Source organism: Calliphora vicina, chromosome 2 (genome assembly GCF_958450345.1).
Source record: "Calliphora vicina chromosome 2, idCalVici1.1, whole genome shotgun sequence".
NCBI lineage: Eukaryota > Metazoa > Arthropoda > Insecta > Diptera > Calliphoridae > Calliphora > Calliphora vicina.
In genome coordinates, this window is record NC_088781.1 from 59,372,476 (window position 1) to 59,395,334 (window position 22,859).

At 29.2% G+C, this 22,859-nt stretch overlaps 2 protein-coding genes across 3 annotated transcripts; both read right to left on the reverse strand.

The window, feature by feature from the left end:
• Positions 1 to 733: 733 nt before the first annotated feature.
• Plzf (Promyelocytic leukemia zinc finger) lies at positions 734 to 2,669 on the reverse strand. Its single transcript, XM_065500536.1, has 2 exons — positions 2,039 to 2,669; positions 734 to 1,757 (listed from the first exon to the last, which is right to left on the reverse strand). The coding sequence occupies exons 1-2, from the start codon at positions 2,615 to 2,617 to the stop codon at positions 783 to 785; spliced, it is 1,554 nt and encodes a 517-aa protein (XP_065356608.1). The 5' UTR covers positions 2,618 to 2,669; the 3' UTR covers positions 734 to 782.
• Positions 2,670 to 3,668: 999 nt separating this feature from the next.
• PLCXD (Phosphatidylinositol-specific phospholipase C X domain containing) lies at positions 3,669 to 17,401 on the reverse strand. Of its 2 annotated transcripts, XM_065501430.1 has the most exons (4): positions 17,321 to 17,401; positions 9,067 to 10,430; positions 4,195 to 4,468; positions 3,669 to 4,114 (listed from the first exon to the last, which is right to left on the reverse strand). In XM_065501430.1, exons 2-4 carry the CDS (start codon positions 10,067 to 10,069, stop codon positions 3,877 to 3,879), a joined length of 1,515 nt encoding a protein of 504 aa, XP_065357502.1. In that variant the 5' UTR covers positions 10,070 to 10,430; positions 17,321 to 17,401; the 3' UTR covers positions 3,669 to 3,876. The 2 variants fall into 2 exon arrangements, with proteins under 2 accessions (XP_065357502.1, XP_065357501.1); XM_065501429.1 differs by lacking the exon at positions 17,321 to 17,401 and having other exon boundaries at positions 9,067 to 10,559.
• Positions 17,402 to 22,859: the final 5,458 nt, after the last annotated feature.

Below are 22,859 nucleotides of genomic sequence, written 5' to 3' on the forward strand. Positions count from 1 at the left end.
ACCGTAACGTTATATGTGATATCAAAAAAGTTATTTTCTGATTTTAAAAATAAAAATCCATCTAAAACAGTTATAATTCAACGTAAAAATAAAAGTTCGAGTTTTATTTTTTCCGTCATGAAATAAGAGTATTGAGGAGTTTTATTTTTTCCCGTCAGAAAATAAAACAAAAATTAAGGTATTCGCGTTTTTTTTGCTCATATCTCAGCCATTGGTGTTCCGATATTCCCGATATTAATAGCATCCGAACCAGCACAATACCGATATATTGATATATCAATCATGGTTGAATGTTGTTTGTATGCTTCGGCTTTATCGACTTCGCTATCTGTCTGTATCTTGCCACTAATGGTTAACTGTATACAAATGATGTGTCCCATGAAGAACTCTTTATAACCTAATAATTTAGTTATACCGCTTTTCAAAAAAATTGTAAAATCCAGTTTTTTACAAATATTTTCTTCCAATCCCCGATTTTTGAAAAAAAAAACCATCCAGTCAAGTTTATTGTAAATATATGAATGTAATAAATATATAACCTCACCTAAAATGCAAAAGGGCCTATCATCACTTTTTAAAATTTTTCAGGACACACAAAAAACTTAATAAAATGAAAAGTGTTGTGGTTACAAATATGATTTTCTTGATACCGCTGTACCAATATCCATTAAAAACTCAATTTTGATTTTTTTGGATGTTACGCCCTTTTGCATTTCATGTGACGGACGATATGTAATATTTGAAGTATTTTATAATTTCGTTTACTTTAAAATTTATTTTGTTTAAATTTTACTAACATTTATCAATACCACTTTACCTTTTGGCACAATGGGCTTTAATTTTCTCTCCACCACCTTTTTCGAAACACGTCTTTTACGAACTTTTTTCTTATCATTTTCCTCGTTCGCCAGCCTAAGGTTATCCTCTGATTTCTGAGAATCCAAATCAGATGGTAACGTGGGCAATGTAAATTCGTCTAAATCTGTTTTCGACTCGAAGGCGTTCTCAACAATTTCTGGCAATTCTAATTGCATAGCTTTTTCCGTGTGCACTCGTTGCACATGCTCTTTAAGCTTATCGGAACGATGACTGCTGAAAGAACATAGTTGACATTTAAATTTACTGATATTATCGGTGGAATGTTTCATGGCATGACGTTTGAGATTTTTCGACAAGCTAAATTTGCAACCGCAAATTTCACACACAAATGGTCGTTCTTGTTTGTGGGTTTCTATGTGAAGTTTAAGATTTTCTTTACGATTCGCCTGATGATGGCAGCCAGGATGTGGGCATTTAAAGAATTCGGCTGCATGTCGTAGTTTGTGAGATTTAAGAGCTTTCATGTGTGTGGTACTGTAACCACAGACATCGCATAGCATACGTTTTTCAGCATTGTGAACTTGAAGATGAGTGCTAAGTCCCTGTTTCCATTTGAAACCTTTGCCACAATGAGGACACAAATGAGGTGTTTCCTTAGAGTGTTTGGGGTGGTGTAGAATAAGGGCTGCTTTGGTCATAAAACGTATACCACACTCAAGACAGAAAAATGGCTTTTTAACGTCGGCATCGTGTCGTCTTAAATGGAAATCATACTCGCGCCAGCTTAAAAATCCTACTTCACACAGAGAACACGTCAAGTGGGAGGCTTCACAATTGCGCATATGCGTTATCATTTCATGCACGCGGTAGCATTTGAATTCACAGGCTAAGCAATAATTTATTTTACTATTTGAGGATGAGGAACGGGGATTTTTTAACTGTAATAATGTAGAAGAAATAAATTTTAAACTTATTTTACATTAGGCAAGTTTTCTAGCAGTGTATAGTGAATTTCTCTTTCTTTCGAAAAGAAATTTCATTTTGATGTTTAATACATACGAAATAAAATCAAAGCAATCACAACAGAAATTGCTGAAATAGTATTCCTTTTTGTAAACCTTAAGGCAAAAGCAATAGGGTTAAATAAAAATTGCCGGAAAAACTTGTTTAATATAAATGGTATATTTTGAAACAAGTTTATTAATTTGAATAGTTTTACCTTAAAATAAGTTTTCTTTTCATCGAATATATTCTCGTTTTTTGTTTTATATGTACAATTGCCCTCTCCATTTATCACTCCCTCTTGTTTAATAACTTGCTCATCTTCAACTTTGATTAAATCATCGGCAATTCCATTTACATCTCCCTTTGTAATCTCTATAATTTCATGGGGTTCTTCTGGTATTTGAAATATTTTCATTAATTCACCAACCACCAATATTTTGGCCAATTGCTTAAAATGCGTTTCATGTTCCTTAATGATGGTGACCATATCCTCATAGAAAAAATCACCAATAGTTTGCAAACATTCGGTACATTGGAAGTTCTTAATTTTTACTTTTAAGGGATTGTGTATGGAAAACTGTAGGGTTTTCTGTTGAAAATGAGAACCGCCAATAAATCGGCTTTGTGCGGCCACCACACAAAAGTGACCATAAATTGAATCGCCACTTTCTAGCTCAAGTATCAAATCACAAAATTGTCCCTGTCGCCTTTGATCATTTAAATAGTTTGTGACTTTGGAGTGAAGCGGTTGATGTAATGTGGGTGTAATCATTTGTTGGGGAGATTTCAACATTGTTTCTTTTTGTAAACTATTAATAAAATATTTTGGAATAACTTAATTTAATTAAATTGTTTTGTTGTGCACTTATTGTTTTGTTTACATCGGTCAGCTGTTTATTAAATTATTGTGATTGCAATTCACAATAGCGTTGTGCAATAAAGATGCCAGACTGGCGTTTCTTCTATTTCCGGTATTTTAAAATGGATGCATTATAAAGAATTGTATTACCTTAAAACCGGAAACTACTGCAAAGCGTTCTCGTATTTAACATTCTTTTATTATTAAATAATCTCTAGTTTTTTGTTCTGTCTAAAATCTGTTGCAGAAATAGTCGCTCAAGTATACAAAAATTATTAGGTTGCCATTGAAATTACAAAAATATTTATGGTTTTAATTTAGTTAGATGGATGTTTCGATTAAATGGTCTGAATTTTAACAAAATGACAAATTTTTTGTGCATATTGTATTAAAACATTATTTGATAAATAATTCCAATATATTTCGACCCAAAAATAGGCGTTACAATTATTCTCTTTTTAGATTTTGTTAATATTCAATGTACTCTACACTTAAATGCGCATTTTATGGCGTATAAACTTAATATATGGTTCATAGTTTGTAACCCTCTAAAGTTGGACATCTAGGAAATTTTTGTGAAAAAATAGCATGTTCAGGATTGAATAACCTTGAAAATTGACATTTGACAAATATTTTATAAAAAGATATAAATTCACAGCAAAAGGTAAAAAATGCAAAATGTCCTTTATCCTTGGTTATCTCAAAAGCAGTTATTTTTATTTTCTTATTTTGTTTACACATAATAGACAATTGAATTATAATTATTATTTCATTGGTTTCATTAGTTGGAAACAATGCCATTGTAAACAAATTCAACTAACATTTAATGCTAATATAATTTTTTAGGTCTCCTCGTATAGTCCTTATCTTGTCACAATAGTTTTTTAACGTACGTCGGATGGACACTGTTCTAAATTTATGTTGGAAATAATTTATTTTGTCATTTAAAAAATTATCTACTTATATATAATTAAAAAAACCCAAATTTCGAGTTAATAGCACCATTGCTATAAAGTTGTTATAAAATTTATTAGAGGAGGATTCAGCATAAATTTAATATTTGTAAAGTAGTGCGTTTAAATTATAGGTACATACATATTTACATTTATAATTAAAATAATATAAAATATAGTATTTGAAACAATTATGTGGTATATACTCATTCATAAATGCATTAATTGCTATTCTCTAACCTAAAATATAACTTTTCTTCTATTATAATCTAAAGCTGTTTCCACTATCGTGGTACCACGATAAAAATCAACCGCTACTATGTTGGCGTTATTGCCCAATTCATTCATGTACAATTGCGAGACCCGCCAATTAACCCGATCGGCCATTTTACGTAAACCACCATATTTATTGACTATAACATCCCAGGTTTTGGGTGTCAGTTCAGCCATATCGGCTACAGGACGGCTTGAAAGTCGACTGTTGTGAGAAAGAACAAACAAAAAAAAATACAGTAAATAAAGAAATGGTATTATTTATTTGGATTAAGATAAACTTACGATATGTCTTGACCATTTATGGTCCTTAAGTAACGCTCCAAATTCGGCCATGTCTGTACATTACCCCATCTCTGTTCGACGGAGCCAAATAGTAAATGTGGATATATATTAACAACGGAATATAGATCGTACGCCAGTATAACATTTTGTTTACGCAGCCAAATATCATTTAATGATCCCCGCCAAGTGATCGAGGGATGCACTATTAAGTCTCCAAAATGATTTTTCAGAAAACTAACCAGTTTATGGTGAACCGTTAGATTTTTGCCGAAACCTAGAATACAAAGTTTACAGGTTATATTTAACTATAACGATGCGTTATACATAAAATTATAAATAGTGAGATCAATTTATTATTAAGTGTTTGATTTAATGTTTATTATACAGCATTTTCATTGAATACCAAGTAGCTAATTTACTATTCTTAAGCAACATTGTTAGCAACATCCAAAACTAATAAAATAATGTCGTCATATGTATATAATACCTAGATAGTGATTTGGATAAATTTTCTCTGTTACTTAAAGTTTAAGAAATAACATTTGAATATTATTTAACAATTATAAAATGTTGAAATTAACATTTATTAAATAAATAGCTAAAACCCGTATCGTGAAATAAAAAGTTTAAAAATCGAAGAAGGGCATATGTCTACAACCGACCATTTATGGCCAAAATAAAGATCTAGTATTGAATTTGTCACACAAAATGAAGAATGTTCCTAGTTTATAAATAAGCGATAAATAATATTTACCTCGTACAGGTACTAAATTAGGATGTTAGTAATTGAAGATTCATAACATAGTTGAAGATTCTACCTCAGTATTTAATTTATTTTTAGGAATTCAGCTATTTTAGTTTCACAGGTATACTAATTTTACATTTTACTTAACATTATTGATTGATATTACTTTTTCTTAGCGGTTTAGCCTCCTATAAAGTACAAATAAGCAACGATCATACAAACAAACACAAATTTATTTTTATTTACATATTTATATAAGATGGTTTTCCCTTTTACTAAACATTGTTGGTAGTCCGCCTATATAGCTATAGCTTCCCCTATATGTACATAAATTGTCCTATAAGTAATTCATACAAAATCTTTACATATTACAATTATACAAATATACATACATATATGTATATGAACTTTACCCCCATATGCATAAACAGTTTATAAATTTATCAAAGGTTTATAAAACAAAATTTCCATACAAAATCAGTTTTATAAAACTTTAATAAATTTATAAACTGTTTATGCATATGGGGGTTAGTATTTAGTTAATATGTGAAATGCCACGCCACTATTGATAGTCCGCCCATTATTGCCCTAAATATTAATATTGATGGTAGAATTGCCCGTACAAAATTTATAGACTCTATCTCTTATATTTCATATTGGAAGTGCCACGCCCACTATGTATACTCCGCCAATTTTTTCCTCAAATATTTATAAAAACGGTAGAGATGAGGACTCTTGCTATTAAAGTTTCGTAGATATTGTATATTTTTAATTTACATCATATGGGAGGTGCCACGCCCACTGTGGCTATTACTCCCATTTGTCCCTCAAATATTTATACAAACGGTGGAATTGCTCATGTAAAATTTAGCTATTATAGTTTCCAAGATATTCGAAATTTATAAACACTTGAAATTTAAAAACAAAAATCCTATAGTTCCTTCCAGATATATAGGAACATACAGTAAAAATTTCGTTTTTTTCGAATTGAGAGTGAAAATTTTAAAGGAAATTTAGAGAACTGGTTCTTGAACCGTTCCATATAAAGTGTGCTAGCACTTGGTTCTGAAGGGGTTAGATTCAAACAAAAATAACATTCTAGAAGTTACAAAACATGTTCCTTTAGTATGTATTAATTCAACGCGAAAATGGTTATAAAATACAAACATTGGTTTAGAACATTTTATTTTGAAAATAATTTGGTAGCTCCTGAACCATTGAAGATACATCAATGAAATTTTACACATCCAGAACTGAACATTTGTACAGCTGTTTAGATGAAATGGGGATTATAGGACGGTCACCAAAGTGGATTACCTCTGGTCTACAAAATTTTTAAAAATTTAGATTTTGATCGTACTTCAAAATATCTACAATAATTCACATATGTGAATTATCTCATTTTGATCAAACGATATTTAGATTAAAAGAAATGAAAAATACATTCCTTTTTCTAAATTTTTAAAATTTTCAATTAGTTTTAAACTGTAAAATCTGAAATGAAATGTAAAAAAAATCAATAAACAGGTATATTATCACTGTTGCCAGATAATTTTGGTATAAAATCGTCAAAATTGGACTAAAAGATCGTCAAAATCGGTAAAATATTTTTGAAATCGTAAAAAAATCGGAAAACATTAAAATACGTGTTTTTTTTGCGAAATTTTAGAAAAAAAGTAACAATTCAATAAAGAATTCACATATTAAAAGAATTAATATTATAAAAATATGTGATATACTATAATAAGAATTATTTAATATTTGTATACACAAATTAAATACTAGTTCATCATACCGTTATTATTTTCCACATTTTTCATTTACGATCCTTACAAATAGAGTAGTCGATATTTCGATGTTCGTCTGTGTGTTTAAATAAACTTTCCGAAGGCTCTCAATAACTTACAAACATGAATGGTACAACAGCTCGGCTTACACAAGGCTGAAAGATTTGCAAAAAGCTACGACTTACATATATCGCGAATACTAAGTCATGTACAAAAACAATTTAGCAAACGTTTCGGACGTATACAGATTCGGACCAACAATGTTTCAATTTCTGGAAAATCAAATATCAGTCTTAATTAACTTTAATAATTCTTTAGTATAGGTTTATAGAAATCTTTGAAGTAGCTGATATACACATTGGCGGACGACTAAAATTAAAAATTTCACAATTTTTTTAGAAAATCATAACAAAAATTTTACATATTGCTTCATTAAATTATTAAAATCATGTAATTTATTTAAGCTCTTTAAATTCGGATTCTGTTTTTATATATATTCTTTTTTCTTACAAAAGCAATTACAGTTCAATTTGTATTCATTCTATTTGTTAATTAAAAGATTATATGAAAACCTTGATGTAAATACATATAGACTATTCATAAAATCGTCATTCTGAGTACTAAAATCGACAAATCGCACTTTGCCATGTTTATGACCAAAAATCACCAAAATGCAAATCTTTCAACAGTGTATATTATATATAAGGCTATCAGCGCAAAAGTGGTCTAACCCCAAACTATTTATTTAGTGGTATATTCAACATACACCACTTTTGCTAGTTTACTTTGTTATATTAGAGTAACTTCGGGTAATGTGGACTACCGTTTTGTTTCTTCTAAATTTTGGCCACAATATATATGGATATTAAAAAAGTTGTGAAGCAGTATATTAGCTAATATATTCCCTAATTGTTTTTGCAGTTGAAAATTTTTTCCGTCAAAGGATAAAAAAATTATGTGAAAATATTGTAAGGAACCCAAAAACCAGCATTAAAAAAATTGGAGGGTAATATGGACCACTATATGAGGGTAATGTGGACTAGTATTTAATACATAAAATTCATGAACCAGCTAATCATGAATGATTAAAAAATTTAATTTCAATATATTTTTATTAATACAAACTAAAAAGTCGCGTTCTTGGCTTAGATAGATTGCTTACAAAGTACATAGTTATTGTCGGGTAATATGGACCAGTAGTACATAATCAAGTAATTTAAGTGGTCCACATTAAACGATCTTGGGTTACAGTGGTAAAACAATATTTTTACCTAATAATCTAAATGTGCTTAAATTCTTACCAAATATATGCAAAACTACGTGTCCACTTTAACTATATAAAACAACCAAACATTAAATTCTACCAAGTAACTGTACCAAATTTTGTTTCTTACTTGAGCCGAAAAAAATGTTGAGCAGGCGCATTAATTTCAATACAAGAATAAATAGCCAACATATCAATTACTCATGAAAGCAAATGTGCAATTGTCGTTTCAAACAAATTGTAAAATGTAAGACAAATCAGTTTTATCATACCTTCAATAGTTTCTGAAAAAATACACTGGTCCACATTAGACGCATAGTCCACAATACCCGAAGTTACTCTAGTATGCTCTGTGCAAAAACGATTTTTTCAGCTCCATCTGCTTTTGAATACCAAAAGGTAGCTTACCCCACATTTGTATTGATAGTTGTAATGTAAAGACTGTATGTAACACCAGAACAGCAACCAAAATTAGGTTACACCACTTTTGTGCTAATGGCCTCATATAGTCATGTGAATGTACATACCTCGTGCAAAATTGTATTTTTTGAAAAAAATTACGCTAATTCTATCAAGGTTTAAAGCGATAAAACTCCGTTATTAATGCTGGCACTACAGTTTGAATATACATATGTATGTATGTATTAAACGAAGCGTCATTATTTTAGATGTTAACAGTTGGATATGCGTCTAATTTTGTTAATGGGCCCACATTTACCGGTAAAAAAAAAACTAAAAATCATCAAAATGTTGGCTTCAAAATTTAGAAACTTATAACTTTTTACCGGTTATTTATTGATCAATAGCGCATATAGCATTATTGCTCCTCCATATCTGGTGCGCAGTTAACTCCTACAACTCTAAATCTAAAAGTTAAAATTAATGTTAAGCAAATGAAAACGAGAAAAATAACTCCCGTCCGTTGCAATAATTTTTGTTAAATATTGCTAGTAGCGTCATTGACATAAAATTGTGAGATATTTTGTCAATATCATAAACAAAATAATAAAAGGTCGGTTATTAGAAACACGAGTATATATGAACTCGTGTTTCTAATAACTACTACTAGTACTTACCAATTGGAAATTCTTTTAAACCAAATATGACAATTTCATTGGTTTTCTCCACGAACTCCTTTACTTCATCGATCACATCGATTAGGGGCCTCTGTCTCGTTATGCCATGATTTATGAAAAACATTTCGGGTGTATTGCGATAGTAACCCACACGTATATCCAAATAACGTATGCCATGCATCAATTGGCCCAATATATCGTCATCTTGTGTCAGAGAGTATTTGGTAATTAAAGTTTCTTTGGCCAAAGGATCGAAATTTATACGATATGAACCCGAGTCATGACTACCGGGTATAAAGAGATCACGGAAACGTAAACCACCCACTATCGAACGCATTTCATTCATCCATTTGGGATAAGCGCGTAAACTGGTAGCGGCCAATATTGAACCATCACTGCCGCTTACATATGAGGCCCAATAACCATACGATGAGGTCTCATAGGTGACATTTCTCGAAAGGTTATAGTCGAACGGAACACCCGTCGTAAACCATAACGAGGGTGCAGTAGGCACTATGGCGGCTACAATGGGATTTGAACCATTGTTCGCTATCCAATAGTGTATGTCTTTGGCTTTATACGGTGACTCGGTGGTAGTAGTTGTGGCAGGGTTTTGCATATAATCCTCACCGCTGCCCTCTTGTTGCAATTCGATATCGGTGATAGGCTCTGGCGTTTTAAATTCAGCCATGGGCGGTTTCTCTGTAGGTATCCATTTTAGTTTTTGAAAACTAACTGGCTCCTCAGATGTCAACATTATACGATCGTCTTCATGAGCAGGAGCATTTTTCCACGATATTTCTAAATAACGTCTCTGGGCACTTATCGTTAACCACAGCTGCAATTTTGAAGAATCTTGTTCATTAGATTTCGCTTCACTACTCAATTCCCAATATGTATAGTCGCCATTTACTTCATCGCTCGAACATTTGCCCATTTGTATAATTGTAATGGAAATCAAAATGATGAGTATTACATTTTTCATCATAAATTTATAAAACATTTCAAATTTAGTTTAATATTTTTTATTTTTTTTTTTAATTTTATTGTTATTTTTCTTAAATCCGAATAATTTTATTTTATACACTACACTTGATTTAATTCAATTTAAAATTGTTTGTCTTTAGTTTTAAATTAGTTTAGTTTATTGACTCGAAAATAGTTATTGTCGCTGTTACTGTCCAAGTGTTCCTAGTAGTCATTTCATTTTGTGACACCGTTTTTCTTTTCAATTTGTTATGCACTCAAGAGATGACTCACTCACTCATTCATTCATTCACTCGACTTTAACTGGGTAAAAGTTTCCAATTGCTTTTAATTTAAGTCAACACATTCGACTGAAACATATCCATCCAGACGAGCCTCTATTTATACAGAAAACAATTACTATAAAACACTATTATTTATTCAACTACTTGACAAATAAAAATAAATAAATACAATCAAATCAAATCAAACAAAATACAAATAATTACATTTTGCTACTAAAGGCATTTATGACCATAATTGCAAAATTTATGCTTTAGAAAATAACAGTTGAAATTTCTTTGTTGAAACATTAAAAAATTAAATTAAAAACAATTTAGTTCATCTTCCTTATCACAATTATTATAGAGAAAGGAAGTTATACTTTGAAAAAACAATTAAAATAAAATTGAGAAGTAGAAAACCAAATAATATTAACGATTTCATTTATAAAAATTGTAAAATTTTCAGTTTTGTTATAATTTGATCACTGTCATTAAGTTCAGGGTTAAAAAAATAACATTTTGTTTTTTTTTAATCAAATTTCTAATATTGTTTCGGTTTTCAAAAATTTTCTAGTTTTGTATGCACAAAAATTTGCTACCGATTCGAAATGGTTGAAAATTCAGTTCATGAAATAACTAGTTCAATTGATTGATTCAATTGTTTGAAATAAATAATAAATCAAAAAGTAAAATTGTTCGATAACTTATTTCATTCACCCTTTGACACAATAAGGAATTAATCTTATAAAGAATTAATTCTCAAAGGAATGAATTCAATATGTTTGAAGTATGAATTGATTCGTAATGAATTCTTTAGTGGAATCTTTAAGAGATACAAATTAATTTGATATTGAAAATACGAATTAAGTCTTTCGAACCTTTGCTTCTCTTCCATACTCATTTTGGCAGATTGCTTATGAAATAAACAGAAAGAATCCGTTGTCTATTCGGCAACCGGCAGCTACACAAATGAGCGGATTCTGTGTTTCAAGTTCAGATCAGAGAGAAAATTTGAATCTTAGTTTGATAATTATATTGTTACGTAATTGTACTTGAATTCAAATGCAACGATTTTAACGGCTGATTTAAAAATAGCAGAATGCTTTCAAATAGCAGTGCTGTAAAAGCAAACTGTAACATCTCTGTGGGCATTATTAACATTGAATAAAAGCTTTCAGTTGACAATTGATCGTAAGTTGGCAACGCTGTTTGCTGCGACCGTATATTCGAATTCGAATATTCAGTTAAAGAACATTGTAGAAAGTACACCACAGATGGCGTATGTATTAGAAACCTCTAGACAGTTAAAGAGAAATCTAGAGTGCAGATGGCAGTGTTATAAATAGTGGCAGAGGTTGCAGTCGTTAGTGAGTTTATCAGAGACGCTTGTCGAACAAACATCAACTGAGTGCTGTGTTTTTCAAGTGAATTCGAGTACATTATAAAGTGTGCCTGTATTTCTGCGAATTTATAAACGTGTATAAAAAACATCGAGTGACTATTTAATTCTGTGGTTGTTGTACATTTTAAATAAAGAAAGAGTTGTTACAATTTTTAAACTACTAAACGGCTTTTATTTGCAATCAAAAGTATCCGGTTTATTTAAAGGAAATAAACAAACGTTTTGAAAAGGTTAAAACGTAACAATATCATTAAAAAATATATGCTACCAAGTTAATGTATGAACTTCTTTGAATTAAACTACAAGTCTATTGACCAAGTTTTCAATAGTAATATTTGTGAGATCTATGATTTTGGCGAAATCTTAAAAAAAATTAAGTTTCAAAATTAAAGAGCATCATTCATCAGTTAGACTTTCAAGTTAAGTCTGGAATTAATTTGTTCAATTTGAGATTGATTCACAAAATTTTTAATTCTGAATTAAATAGTGTCAGCAATTCATTCCATAAATCCACTCCCACTAACCCTCATATTCATAAAAAAAATTTAAACAATGTTTTAAAGCAAAATTGTTTATGAATAATGGAATTAATAAAGAATAAAAGAATTCATTGAACCTTTAAATGGTTTAATTTTTGCTAATTTAAATCTAATCCAAATTGAATGAAAATTTTCAATTCAATTTGTTTTGTTTTTAATCATTTACAAAATGAATTGTGTTAATAGATTTAAATAGAAAAAAACTTGAACAATTCAATAAATATTGTTAAGGTATTTTGTAATGGATTTGAATTACAGAAAACTCGAATGATTCAAAAAGGTACTAAGGAATTAAGCCTATGAATTAATTCGTAATGATTTGTTCAATGGTTGTTAAAAGATAAAATTTAATTTGATGTTAAAAATTTAAATAAGAATTTAAAACTCTTTGAATCAATGATTGGAGCATTCAATTTTTTTATGACAAGATATGAACTTTTGCAAGATATGAGCCTGAGAAAATTATATCTTTTTTTGCAAAAATGACACCGAGGCACCAAATCTTTGGAGGCCCATAAAAAAGTGCATGACTTTGGTCAAAACTGGGAGACATGGATCTTTTTTTTAGATATTTTATCACGTATTAGATATTTTATCACGTGGTGTCCGTATATGGTTATATTTCCATGACTTAAAAAATTACACACAACAACAAAACATAGTAGTTATGCTATATTTGCAATATATGCTAGGTTTGCTGGGTAAATAGCAGCGAATAGTGATTTCCGCTAATATAAATGATATAATATAAAATGAAATGTTGAATATGTTGTATTTAATCAATTATATTTTCCAAAGACTCTCGTTAGAGAGTAATTAGATTTAATTGTAGTTATAAGATTTAAATACGTATTCTTAGCCCAATTTTCTCAATATCTGGTTATTTTTTATCTTGTCTAAATACTGACAGATCTCATACAAAAATTATATTAATTGGAAGTGTCGTTACGAAAAACGTTATTCCTAAGAAAATAAGCCAAATTCAATAAATAAATAAAACGTAAAATAAAAATGTTTCTGATCTAAATGTCCGTAAAGCTATGTTTTTCTAATAGAGTAATCTCCAAAACAAACTAAAATATAGTCAAGACCTCAGGAAACAAAAATATTAACGTATTTTTTTGCTTTCTGACTGGCTATTAATTTTAATTTTTATGAACAACTCAAGCCATAATAAACAAATATGGCAACGTTACATTGAACAGCAAAACGAGAGAATATGACGTCAGAAACGACTTTGTTTAATTTAGCAAATATTTACAAATAACTTTTCTATTGTTTATTTAATAATATTGTTTTCTAACAATATAAATAGATTATTTTTTATTTGTTATAAGATAATCACACTTTTTGCTGTATATTAATATTAGGCAAAAGGTAATAAATACCAAAACATGAAGTACATATTTAGAAACAATTACACAAAGACATAGTATTCACAAATTAATTAAATTTTAAATATATTAATAATAATTTAATAAAAAATACTCATCTTCATCTTTAGAAGTCGAAATTTTTCTAGAGCAGCAAAAACTTTTCATAATTAATAATTAAAAACACTATTTCTTCTGGTATTTGGAATGTAAATATGTACAAATCAACTAAAATTGTTTAATAAATATGTAAATTGTTTATAAACTACAGCTGGTTTTAGCAACTGGTATGAATTTACTAAAAAGGTATTTGTTTACTATTCGCATGTGTTCGATTAAAACAAAAACAAATTAAAGCAGAGCTACCAGACTTAAGCACAATGAACAGCTGATTTCATTAATAAATAAATTGACATAACGGAATATAATTCAAAAATGCACGTTACAATATACTTCCAATTAAAATAATTTATTTTGTATGAAAACTGCCGAAAAAAAGTACGTGAACAAATAATTAAAACTTTTCAAAAAAATATGTACTTTCAAAATAATAGCAATCAATTTGAAGGTCACACTGTTTCCAAAACCACTAAACATTATTACGCAAGAAATGAACTCTGAAAGAGAAACTGGATCTAAATGGTCTAACAGATATTGGTAAGGCAAAAGAAGTCGAACAACTCTTTCGAGGAGCACCGAACACTTTTAGAGTTAAATGCTGATCTGATTATATTGTGCGTAGAGCAAAAGCTAATGTTGGGTTGAAGTCGCTCTTATAAAAAAAGAATTAAAGAAAAAAGAAAATATATCGCAGGACATGACCGATTTTAAGCGTGAGTGGGCCAGCTCGTCCAAAAAGGTAACGGAAGCAACAAAAAATCTTTAATGGGATGATTTCCGGGAAATGTAGAAAAATTTATAAATTTATATACCGAGTAATATGCCAATATTTGAATGTTTAATGAATTTGTATAATATTTACGTATTTTTTATCATTTTTATAACCTTCACCTTCGTGAGAAGGGTATATATAAGTTTGTCATTCCGTTTGTAATTTCTACATTTTTCGTTTCCGACCCTATAAAGTATATATATTCTGGATCCTTATAGATAGCGGAGTCGATTAAGCCATGTCCGTCTGTCTGTCTGTCCGTCTGTTAGTTGAAATCAATTTTCTGAAGACCCCAGATATCATCGGGATCCAAATCTTTAATAATTCTGTCAAACATGCTTTCGAGAAGTTTGCTATTTAAATATTTGGGTTAAATCTTTTTCCTAGCATGAATCGTCTGCATTTGTTTTGGAGCTTTAAGCATATTTTAGAGAAAGTCAAGTTCAAAAAACGTCACATAAAAATTAGGAAAATAATTCCCGGGAATTCTCGCTTAATTTCCCGGGATTTCGGGATTAAAAATTTGTCGGAATTCCCGGGATATACCGTCCCGAAAATAGCATATACATGTATTTTGAATATTAGAATATACATGTATTTTAGAACTAATTATTGCATCAGTATCGTTTTTCCTTAGCTATTACATTTTAAGTTGTAACTTCTTTCTAAAATCAAAATTCGTCTACGGGATTTACGGGATTATACAATATCAATTTCTCAAAAAGTCCATGAACCGAAAAACTGTGGAATCCATTGAGCGAGTTTAAGAAGCAAAATAAAATAATTACCTAGAATCAGCAACGCGAACCACATAACTTGTAACAAAAGGATGGAATGAAAATTAATTTCTAATTAATTTTTTCATAATCAAATTTTTTTTCTCTCTTAGGACCATTATTTATGTTCGTAATAGTAAAAGGCATGACACAACAATAATAGGGGTAAATATTGAAAACTCTCCCTAGTGATTCTACCTTCTACAATTATTGTATCATGGTAAAAGGTAACTTTAAGTAATAGAAAAAAGTAACCTTAAAGTTAAATTTTACTATTACGATCATAAAGGCAAGTTATAATAATGCCCTTAACCTTTTTATTAAAGAATTCGTTACGAATTATTTCTCACGCATAATACCTTAGTATTTCAAACGTATTGAATTTATTCTTTTGAGAATTAATTCCTTATTGAATCATTCAAGTTTACTTTAATTCAAATCCATTACGAAATCGCTTAAAACAATTTATTGATTGATTAATTTTTCCTTTAATTTAATTCTACTACAAAAAGGCTTAAGACAATATTTTCCAATTAATTTTGTAAATGATTAAAAGAAAAATTATTAGAAAATTAGATATTAATTAACAAAAATTTAATCATCCAATGGTTGAATGAATTTTATTATGAATCACTTTTGTATACATATATAGATTAATACTATTATGAATAAATTCAACAATGAAGGAATTTCATTCAATGTAAGCCTTGGGTTTATAAGCTATCAAACTAAAGGTAATTTGAGGATCTATCATTATTAATTAATTAAAGTAATTTCACATTTTTATCGAAAATGTAATTTAAATTTAAATATCTACACGCAGAGAAAAAATATAGTTGGGCATGGTTACTGTAACCATTTAAATAGTGTTACAAGATTTTTAACAATATTATAGTCACAGTAACTATTTACATGATTGTGGTAACCATAATAAGGTTAATTTATGATTCACATGATTGTATCAACCATATATATGGTTACAGTAAACAAAAATATATGTTTGTGACAACCATTCATATGATGAAGGACTTATCATATTATGTTGCTTTCGGCATAAAGTTTATCATAATCTGAGAACAACATATTATGATAAAATTATTCATCATAAATATGGTTGCCACAAACATATATTTGTTTACTGTAACCATATATATGGTTGATACAATCATGTGAATCATAAATTAACCATATTATGGTTACCACAATCATGTAAATAGTTACTGTGATTATAATATTGTTAAAAATCTTGTAACACTATTGAAATGGTTACAGTAACCATGCCCAATTATATTTTATCTCTGCGTGTATATAAATTTCTCAACTACTGAAGTATTTTCAAAAATGTCTTCCTTTAATTTAGTACCAAATATAACCATTATAGTTCCAAAAATTCGATAGCATATCCCAGTATTAATACTTCTAAATCAGAGATCGGCACCCATAACCACCGCACGTTACACAACACGAATTTAAAGAAACAAATAAAAATTTAATCACTTTGTTTCAACAAAGCAGGCTTATTTTCAATGTTTTTGAAAATTTGTTGTAGGTGAAGTTCTCTTTGTGCCGACAACTGATTTAGATCATGATACATGATATTTACATTATACATATTACGTATTTATTTAACTACTTAAACAATTTATTCATTTATAACTTCACTAGAACATCTCTATATCACAGTTTTTAAATTTGTCCATACTTGGTTATTAAACTGTTGCTGTGGAAATTTAATAAAACTTAAATTCATTTTGGAATAAAGTTTGTACCAGCACTAATGTTTGTGTTCATGCACTTCAATAAATTAAAAAATAATGGAAATTAAAAAAATTCACTTTAATACTTTTTCCGCTTCAGTTCTTATATCAAATTAAATAATATTTGTCGAGTGCTCTTGATTTGAAATTGTAAATAAAGCAGATTCACAAATAATTTTTTTTTAATTGAATTATTATACGTCATGGGGATTTTTTTATATTTTTCTTATTTATTGTTTGCAATTTTTTAATAATATAGTTTTACAATTTATAATATCCGTTTCCGGTTGATTTTAATTATGTGAATTTCATTTCTAGTTGCTATTGTTATTGTTAAATAAAAGTGAAATAGTAATCCGTTCTAAAGCAAGTTCAATACTCTACTGAAATCTATTTCAGGTTTTGAAAAATATTTTAAAGGTTTTATTCCCAAGTATACTTGGGATACACATTGTTGTCTGCACTCTTTATAATGTGGGAGAGTAGTTTAGATTTTTTATATAGTATGTATTTTCATACTGTTTTCTCCCTGATCATTGGATGATCATTAATTGTGAAATATCTACCGTCATTTATTTTTTTTGTTTATCAATTGACTCTCATTTTAGACTGGGATAAATTTTTTTTTAAACTAAATTTAGGTCTGGTTTTGTTTGTAGTGTAACTTATTGTAACCATGATTTAGTACGATCATTTATTTTAATTTGTTTATTTTTTATTTAGGAGAGAGTCAGATCGTTATTTAGCAGAGCTACAGTGACTGATAACAGTGGCTGCCATAAGAAATCAACGGAATTCGGGAATGTTTCCTTTTTTATACGAATACTACATTTGCCAATAATTTGATTGATAACACAGGGCAACAGCAAAAAATGACTTGACTAACCATTATAATGTATACATAGATTTGATGCATCATGGCTACCTAAGAACAAAATTGGTAAAATTTTTAAATTCTATGGATAGATTTTTTTTAAAAAATTTGTTTAAGTGAAATTTTAAATTTTGTAGACATTTCACAACATAATTAATGATAACTCAAAAAGGGTTAGTCCGATGTAAATAAAATAAACGTAGAAAAGTTGAGATTTGCATATCCTTTAATCCGTTTATTAGAGTGTCCAAAAAACCGGTTTTCGGTTTAACCGAAAAAGGGTGTTTTTGAAAAAACCGGTTTAATTTATTGTCTTTTAAAAAAGCGGTTTCGGTTTTTGTCTTCAAAAAAACGGTTTATATTCAATTTTTATTTAATGGAAATTTAGCATTTTTGAATTCTTAATGCAATTATTTTATATCTTTTACGAAATTTTGTCAAATGCTACAATTTTCTATAAAATAAATCAATGTTTTTAAAAATGGTATCAAAGTTATTCATAAATATGTTTGAAAATATATTTTATTAAAACCGGTTAACCGTCTTACAAAAACCGGTTTGTAAAAAAACCGAGAATTTAAAAAAACTGAAACCGGTGGAGTTTACAAAAATGAAAAAACCGGTTGACTGGTTTTCGGTTTTGGATACTCTACCGTTTATACAATGCGTTTCAATCGGCTCATTAGTTTCGGAGTTATAATAACAAATTGAAGCAAAAACCATATTTATACCCTACACCACCATAGTGGGGAGGGTATAATGCGTTTGTGCAGATGTTTGTAACGCCCAAAAATATTGGTCTAACACCCACCTTAAAGTATACCGATCGACTTAGAATCACTTTCTGAGTCGATTAAACGATGTCCGTCCGTCTGGCTGGTTAGTTGGTTGGTTGGCTGGCTGTCCATTTAAACCTTGTGCGCAGAGTACAGGCATTTGAAGGTATTTTGATCAAATTTGGTACATATAATTTTTTTGGCCCAAGCCTATTGAAACAGGCGGAAATCGGTCCATTATTTCACCTAGCCCCCATACAAATGTCCTCCCGAAACTGGACTTTATCGGTCATAAATATTTAATTTATATATGTATCTGCACAAATACACAATTCATGTCACCAAATTTTGTTACGATCGGTCCATAATTAGTCATAGCTCCCATATAGACCCGCTTCCAAAAATCACTTTAACGAGCATAAATCTCTTAAAAATGTTGGTATACTCACAAAATTCAACATAAATAACTTTCATATAGACATAAATCACACAAACTAATTTCATGGTGATCGGCCCATAATTGGTCATAGCTCCCATATAGGGCCAACTTCCGAAAATCGCTCAGGAATATTACTGATATTTTAAAAGAAAAATGTTTTTGGTCATTTACTTAGTGTAGAGTATTATTACTTCCTTACTTGTTTTTATTTGAAAATAGCAAATTTTTTTGTTTTATGAAACTCATGAAAAATCGAAATTTGACATGTGCAAAGAAGAACTGTTGTCGAGTGTAAATTTAGAATTTGGACCGCATGGGCCCACCAGGGGTGCGGCCACGGATCCCCAAAGTACGGCACCTCGGACATATTAAATTTTTAAAATTATCCTATTTCTTCGTCTGTGTTCCGATTTAAGAAAAATTACTTATATATATCGAGCACTCGTCGTAGCTGTCAATTATCTCTTATAACTTAGGAGATATTCGCATTTGAAAATTAAATTTTCAACATTTGTACCCACTCTACTCCAGTTTTTTTAATAACAGCGGGTCCATATATTTCCCGATTTTTTCCATTTTTCTTTTGTTGGGCTACCAACTAATAGACTAACCCCAATTTTCTCAATATCTGGTTATCGTTTTTCGTCACGATAAACTGACAGTTCTCATACAAAAAAAAATGTTAATTGGAGGTTTATCGTTACGAAAAACGACAACCAGATATTGAGCAAATGGGGGTAAGAGTTTAGATGTTACCGATTTTTGGCCCTCTTTTTTTCTATACCTCCTCTTATAAATAAGTCATTACTTAGATATCACTAGTTACAATTAACGACTTTAATAGTTTATTGTTCGTAAAAACTCGTTATCAATAAAAAATATAAAAAGTACCTATTACGCCTATTTTTATACCCACCATCAAAAAAGAAGGGGGTATATTGATTATGTCATTTCATTTGTAACCCATCCAAATATTCATCGCGGACCCACAAGTATATGTATTCTAAGGCTATCTATCTATGTCCGTCTGTTGAAAACACGATAGGGTCCAAATGAAAGCAGCTAGCTTGCTAATGTTTGAACTCGGCTTTTGCCCAATATTAACACTAGTTTATTATTAAGTTTAGTATAAAAATTTTACTATAGAACGTTTATAAATCGACCTAGTCTAGTTTTTTACAGGTTCATGTGCATATTTATTTAGGTACTATAAAAATGTGTGAATAGAATAGTTTTCAATAATTTGATTATGGGGCGTTTGTAATTTATAATTCGTTTTTTTAAACTACACAGCAATAGATCATTTGTTGGTAAACAAAAGGGAAACAAATTACGTAGATCACTAGAAAATTATAATTATGTTAATATCTATCATTTAATAAAAAAGAACTATTAATCAAATTTCAACAGAATGTTCTAACATTTTCCAGAGTGTATCACTAAATGGTACCATGAATTCACCAGATTTCATGATACAATTTTAATAAAGCGGGAACAGTCTTAATTAATGTTTATCTTATTTATTATTGAAAATACCACAAAACCCCATATAGTTAAATACAATTGGTCAATTCACAAGGTCTCTTATCAGTCATATTGTCATAATGTCCTAATATATCACGACTCGGCAGCTCGGCTTAATCGACTCTTAGGCATTCGTCGCAGGTCTCTGCTGGTTGGTTACGATAACACAATAAACATAGCATACAGAGTAATATTATTTTAGGACATTTTTTGCTTGAAAAACAATAAAAACCATTGTGAAATATTAGGACATTATGACAATATGACATGATAAGACACCTTGTGAATTGACCAAATATAAAATTTAATGAAACTCATTTATATAACAAAGTTGGCGGCTACCGATTCATAAATGTTAAATGGTAACGCTAATTTTGATTATTTCGGTAAGGGTGATTTAGCGGCAGCGGTATTTTGGCTTATTTCGGTAACGGTAGTTTAGTAAATGATTTTAGTGCTGGTTTGAAGCAAAAAAACTATCTGTAACAAATATTCAATTAATTAATCAGCAGTTTTAAAAATTTTAATAAAATTTCACGAGTACTTTAAAAACCCAATATTTAGTAGGACCTCAAGTTTCTAATTATATTTCAGAAAATTCCAATTGAATTTCTAAAATTTCCAATTATATTTCAGAAATTTCTAATTGAATTTCAGAATATTTCAGAACTTTCTAATTGTATTTCAGAATTTTCTAATTGTAGTTCAGAATTTTCCAATTGTATATCAGAATCGCTGTGAAACAGTAATAAAAAACAATCGAAATCCATCAAAACACTAATAGAGACAATTTTTAATAAAAAACAACTTTATTTTTTTATTTTTAAAATTTTTTCTATTTTCAGAATTATTTTTGTTAAAAATTTACTTTCAAATTATAATAAGTAAATAAAAGTATGTCAAAGATTCAAAATCAAATTAAATTTTATATCATAGAGTAACATAGAGACGAGACGTAATTGTCAAAAACCTAACTCTTCCAACAATAAAATATATGCTAGTCAATGTATTTTGTTGTTGTATCAGACATATGATTTATTGTATTTTTGTTTGACAAATTGGAGTGTCTCGTCTCTATGTATAATTCTCTACTTTTTATCTCTTAACCATTCCGTTACGAATTAATTCATAGGCTTTAAACGCATTGAATTCATACCTTTGACAATTCATTCTTTATAGAATTTTTTCCTTATTAAATCAATCAAATTGTCTTTAATTCAAATCCATTACAAGTAAGCTTGATTGATTTATTTTTTCTTTAATTCAAATCTACTACAACAAGTCTTAAGTCAATATTTTTCGATTCATTTTGTGAATGATTAAAAGCAAAACAAATTTGAATGAAGAAGCAATATTTTAATTAAATTTGTACAGTAGTTTTGACTTACCTGCCTTTCACTTAAGAGCATTTTGCATATAAGTGCACAAAACTTGTGTTTTGTATATTTATTTATCAAACTCCATACAAATTCGTTAATTTAAGTGCATTGTTTATACCTGCACATTTAAGATAAGTGCATAATACTTTTGGAAGCTATAACTGGTTTTCATGAAACAAATTTCATTTAGCTGCTTAATATAAAATTAAATCAAAACAAAATAAGAAAAATACGATTTTGAATAAAAAATTGTGTTGTAAACTTCTTAATAATTTTTAAAGTAGCTAAAATACCAAATTTGTCGTTATTTTTAAAGGGAAACATCACAAAACTTCATGTAAATTATTTGCCGTTAGCTGCTTTTTTGGGCAGTAAACTTAAATGCACTTACCAGCATCAATGAGCAGGTAAGTTAACTGATGTTAACTGCACTTTTAACTTACCTGCACAAAATATCGTGCAAAGTTGGTTGTGCAGGTAAGTCAAAATTACTTTATTCGATTAGAATTAACAACAATTTAATCATTCAAATGTTGAATGCATTCTGTTGTGAATCAATTCCATTATGAATTAATTCAACGATGAATGAATTATGTTTAAATAAAATCCATATAATGAAGCTAAATAATTTGATTTCGGGAACGAATTTTTGCAATGAGTGGCAGACATTTTTTAATTCCGAATTAGGATTTTATAAATTAAGCTCAAATTTAATTAAATAGTTCGAAGCTCTGAAGAAATTTTAATAAAATACAAAAAAATATAAATTTATATTTGAAAAAAGGTATATAATTAGTAGACAATGTCATGTT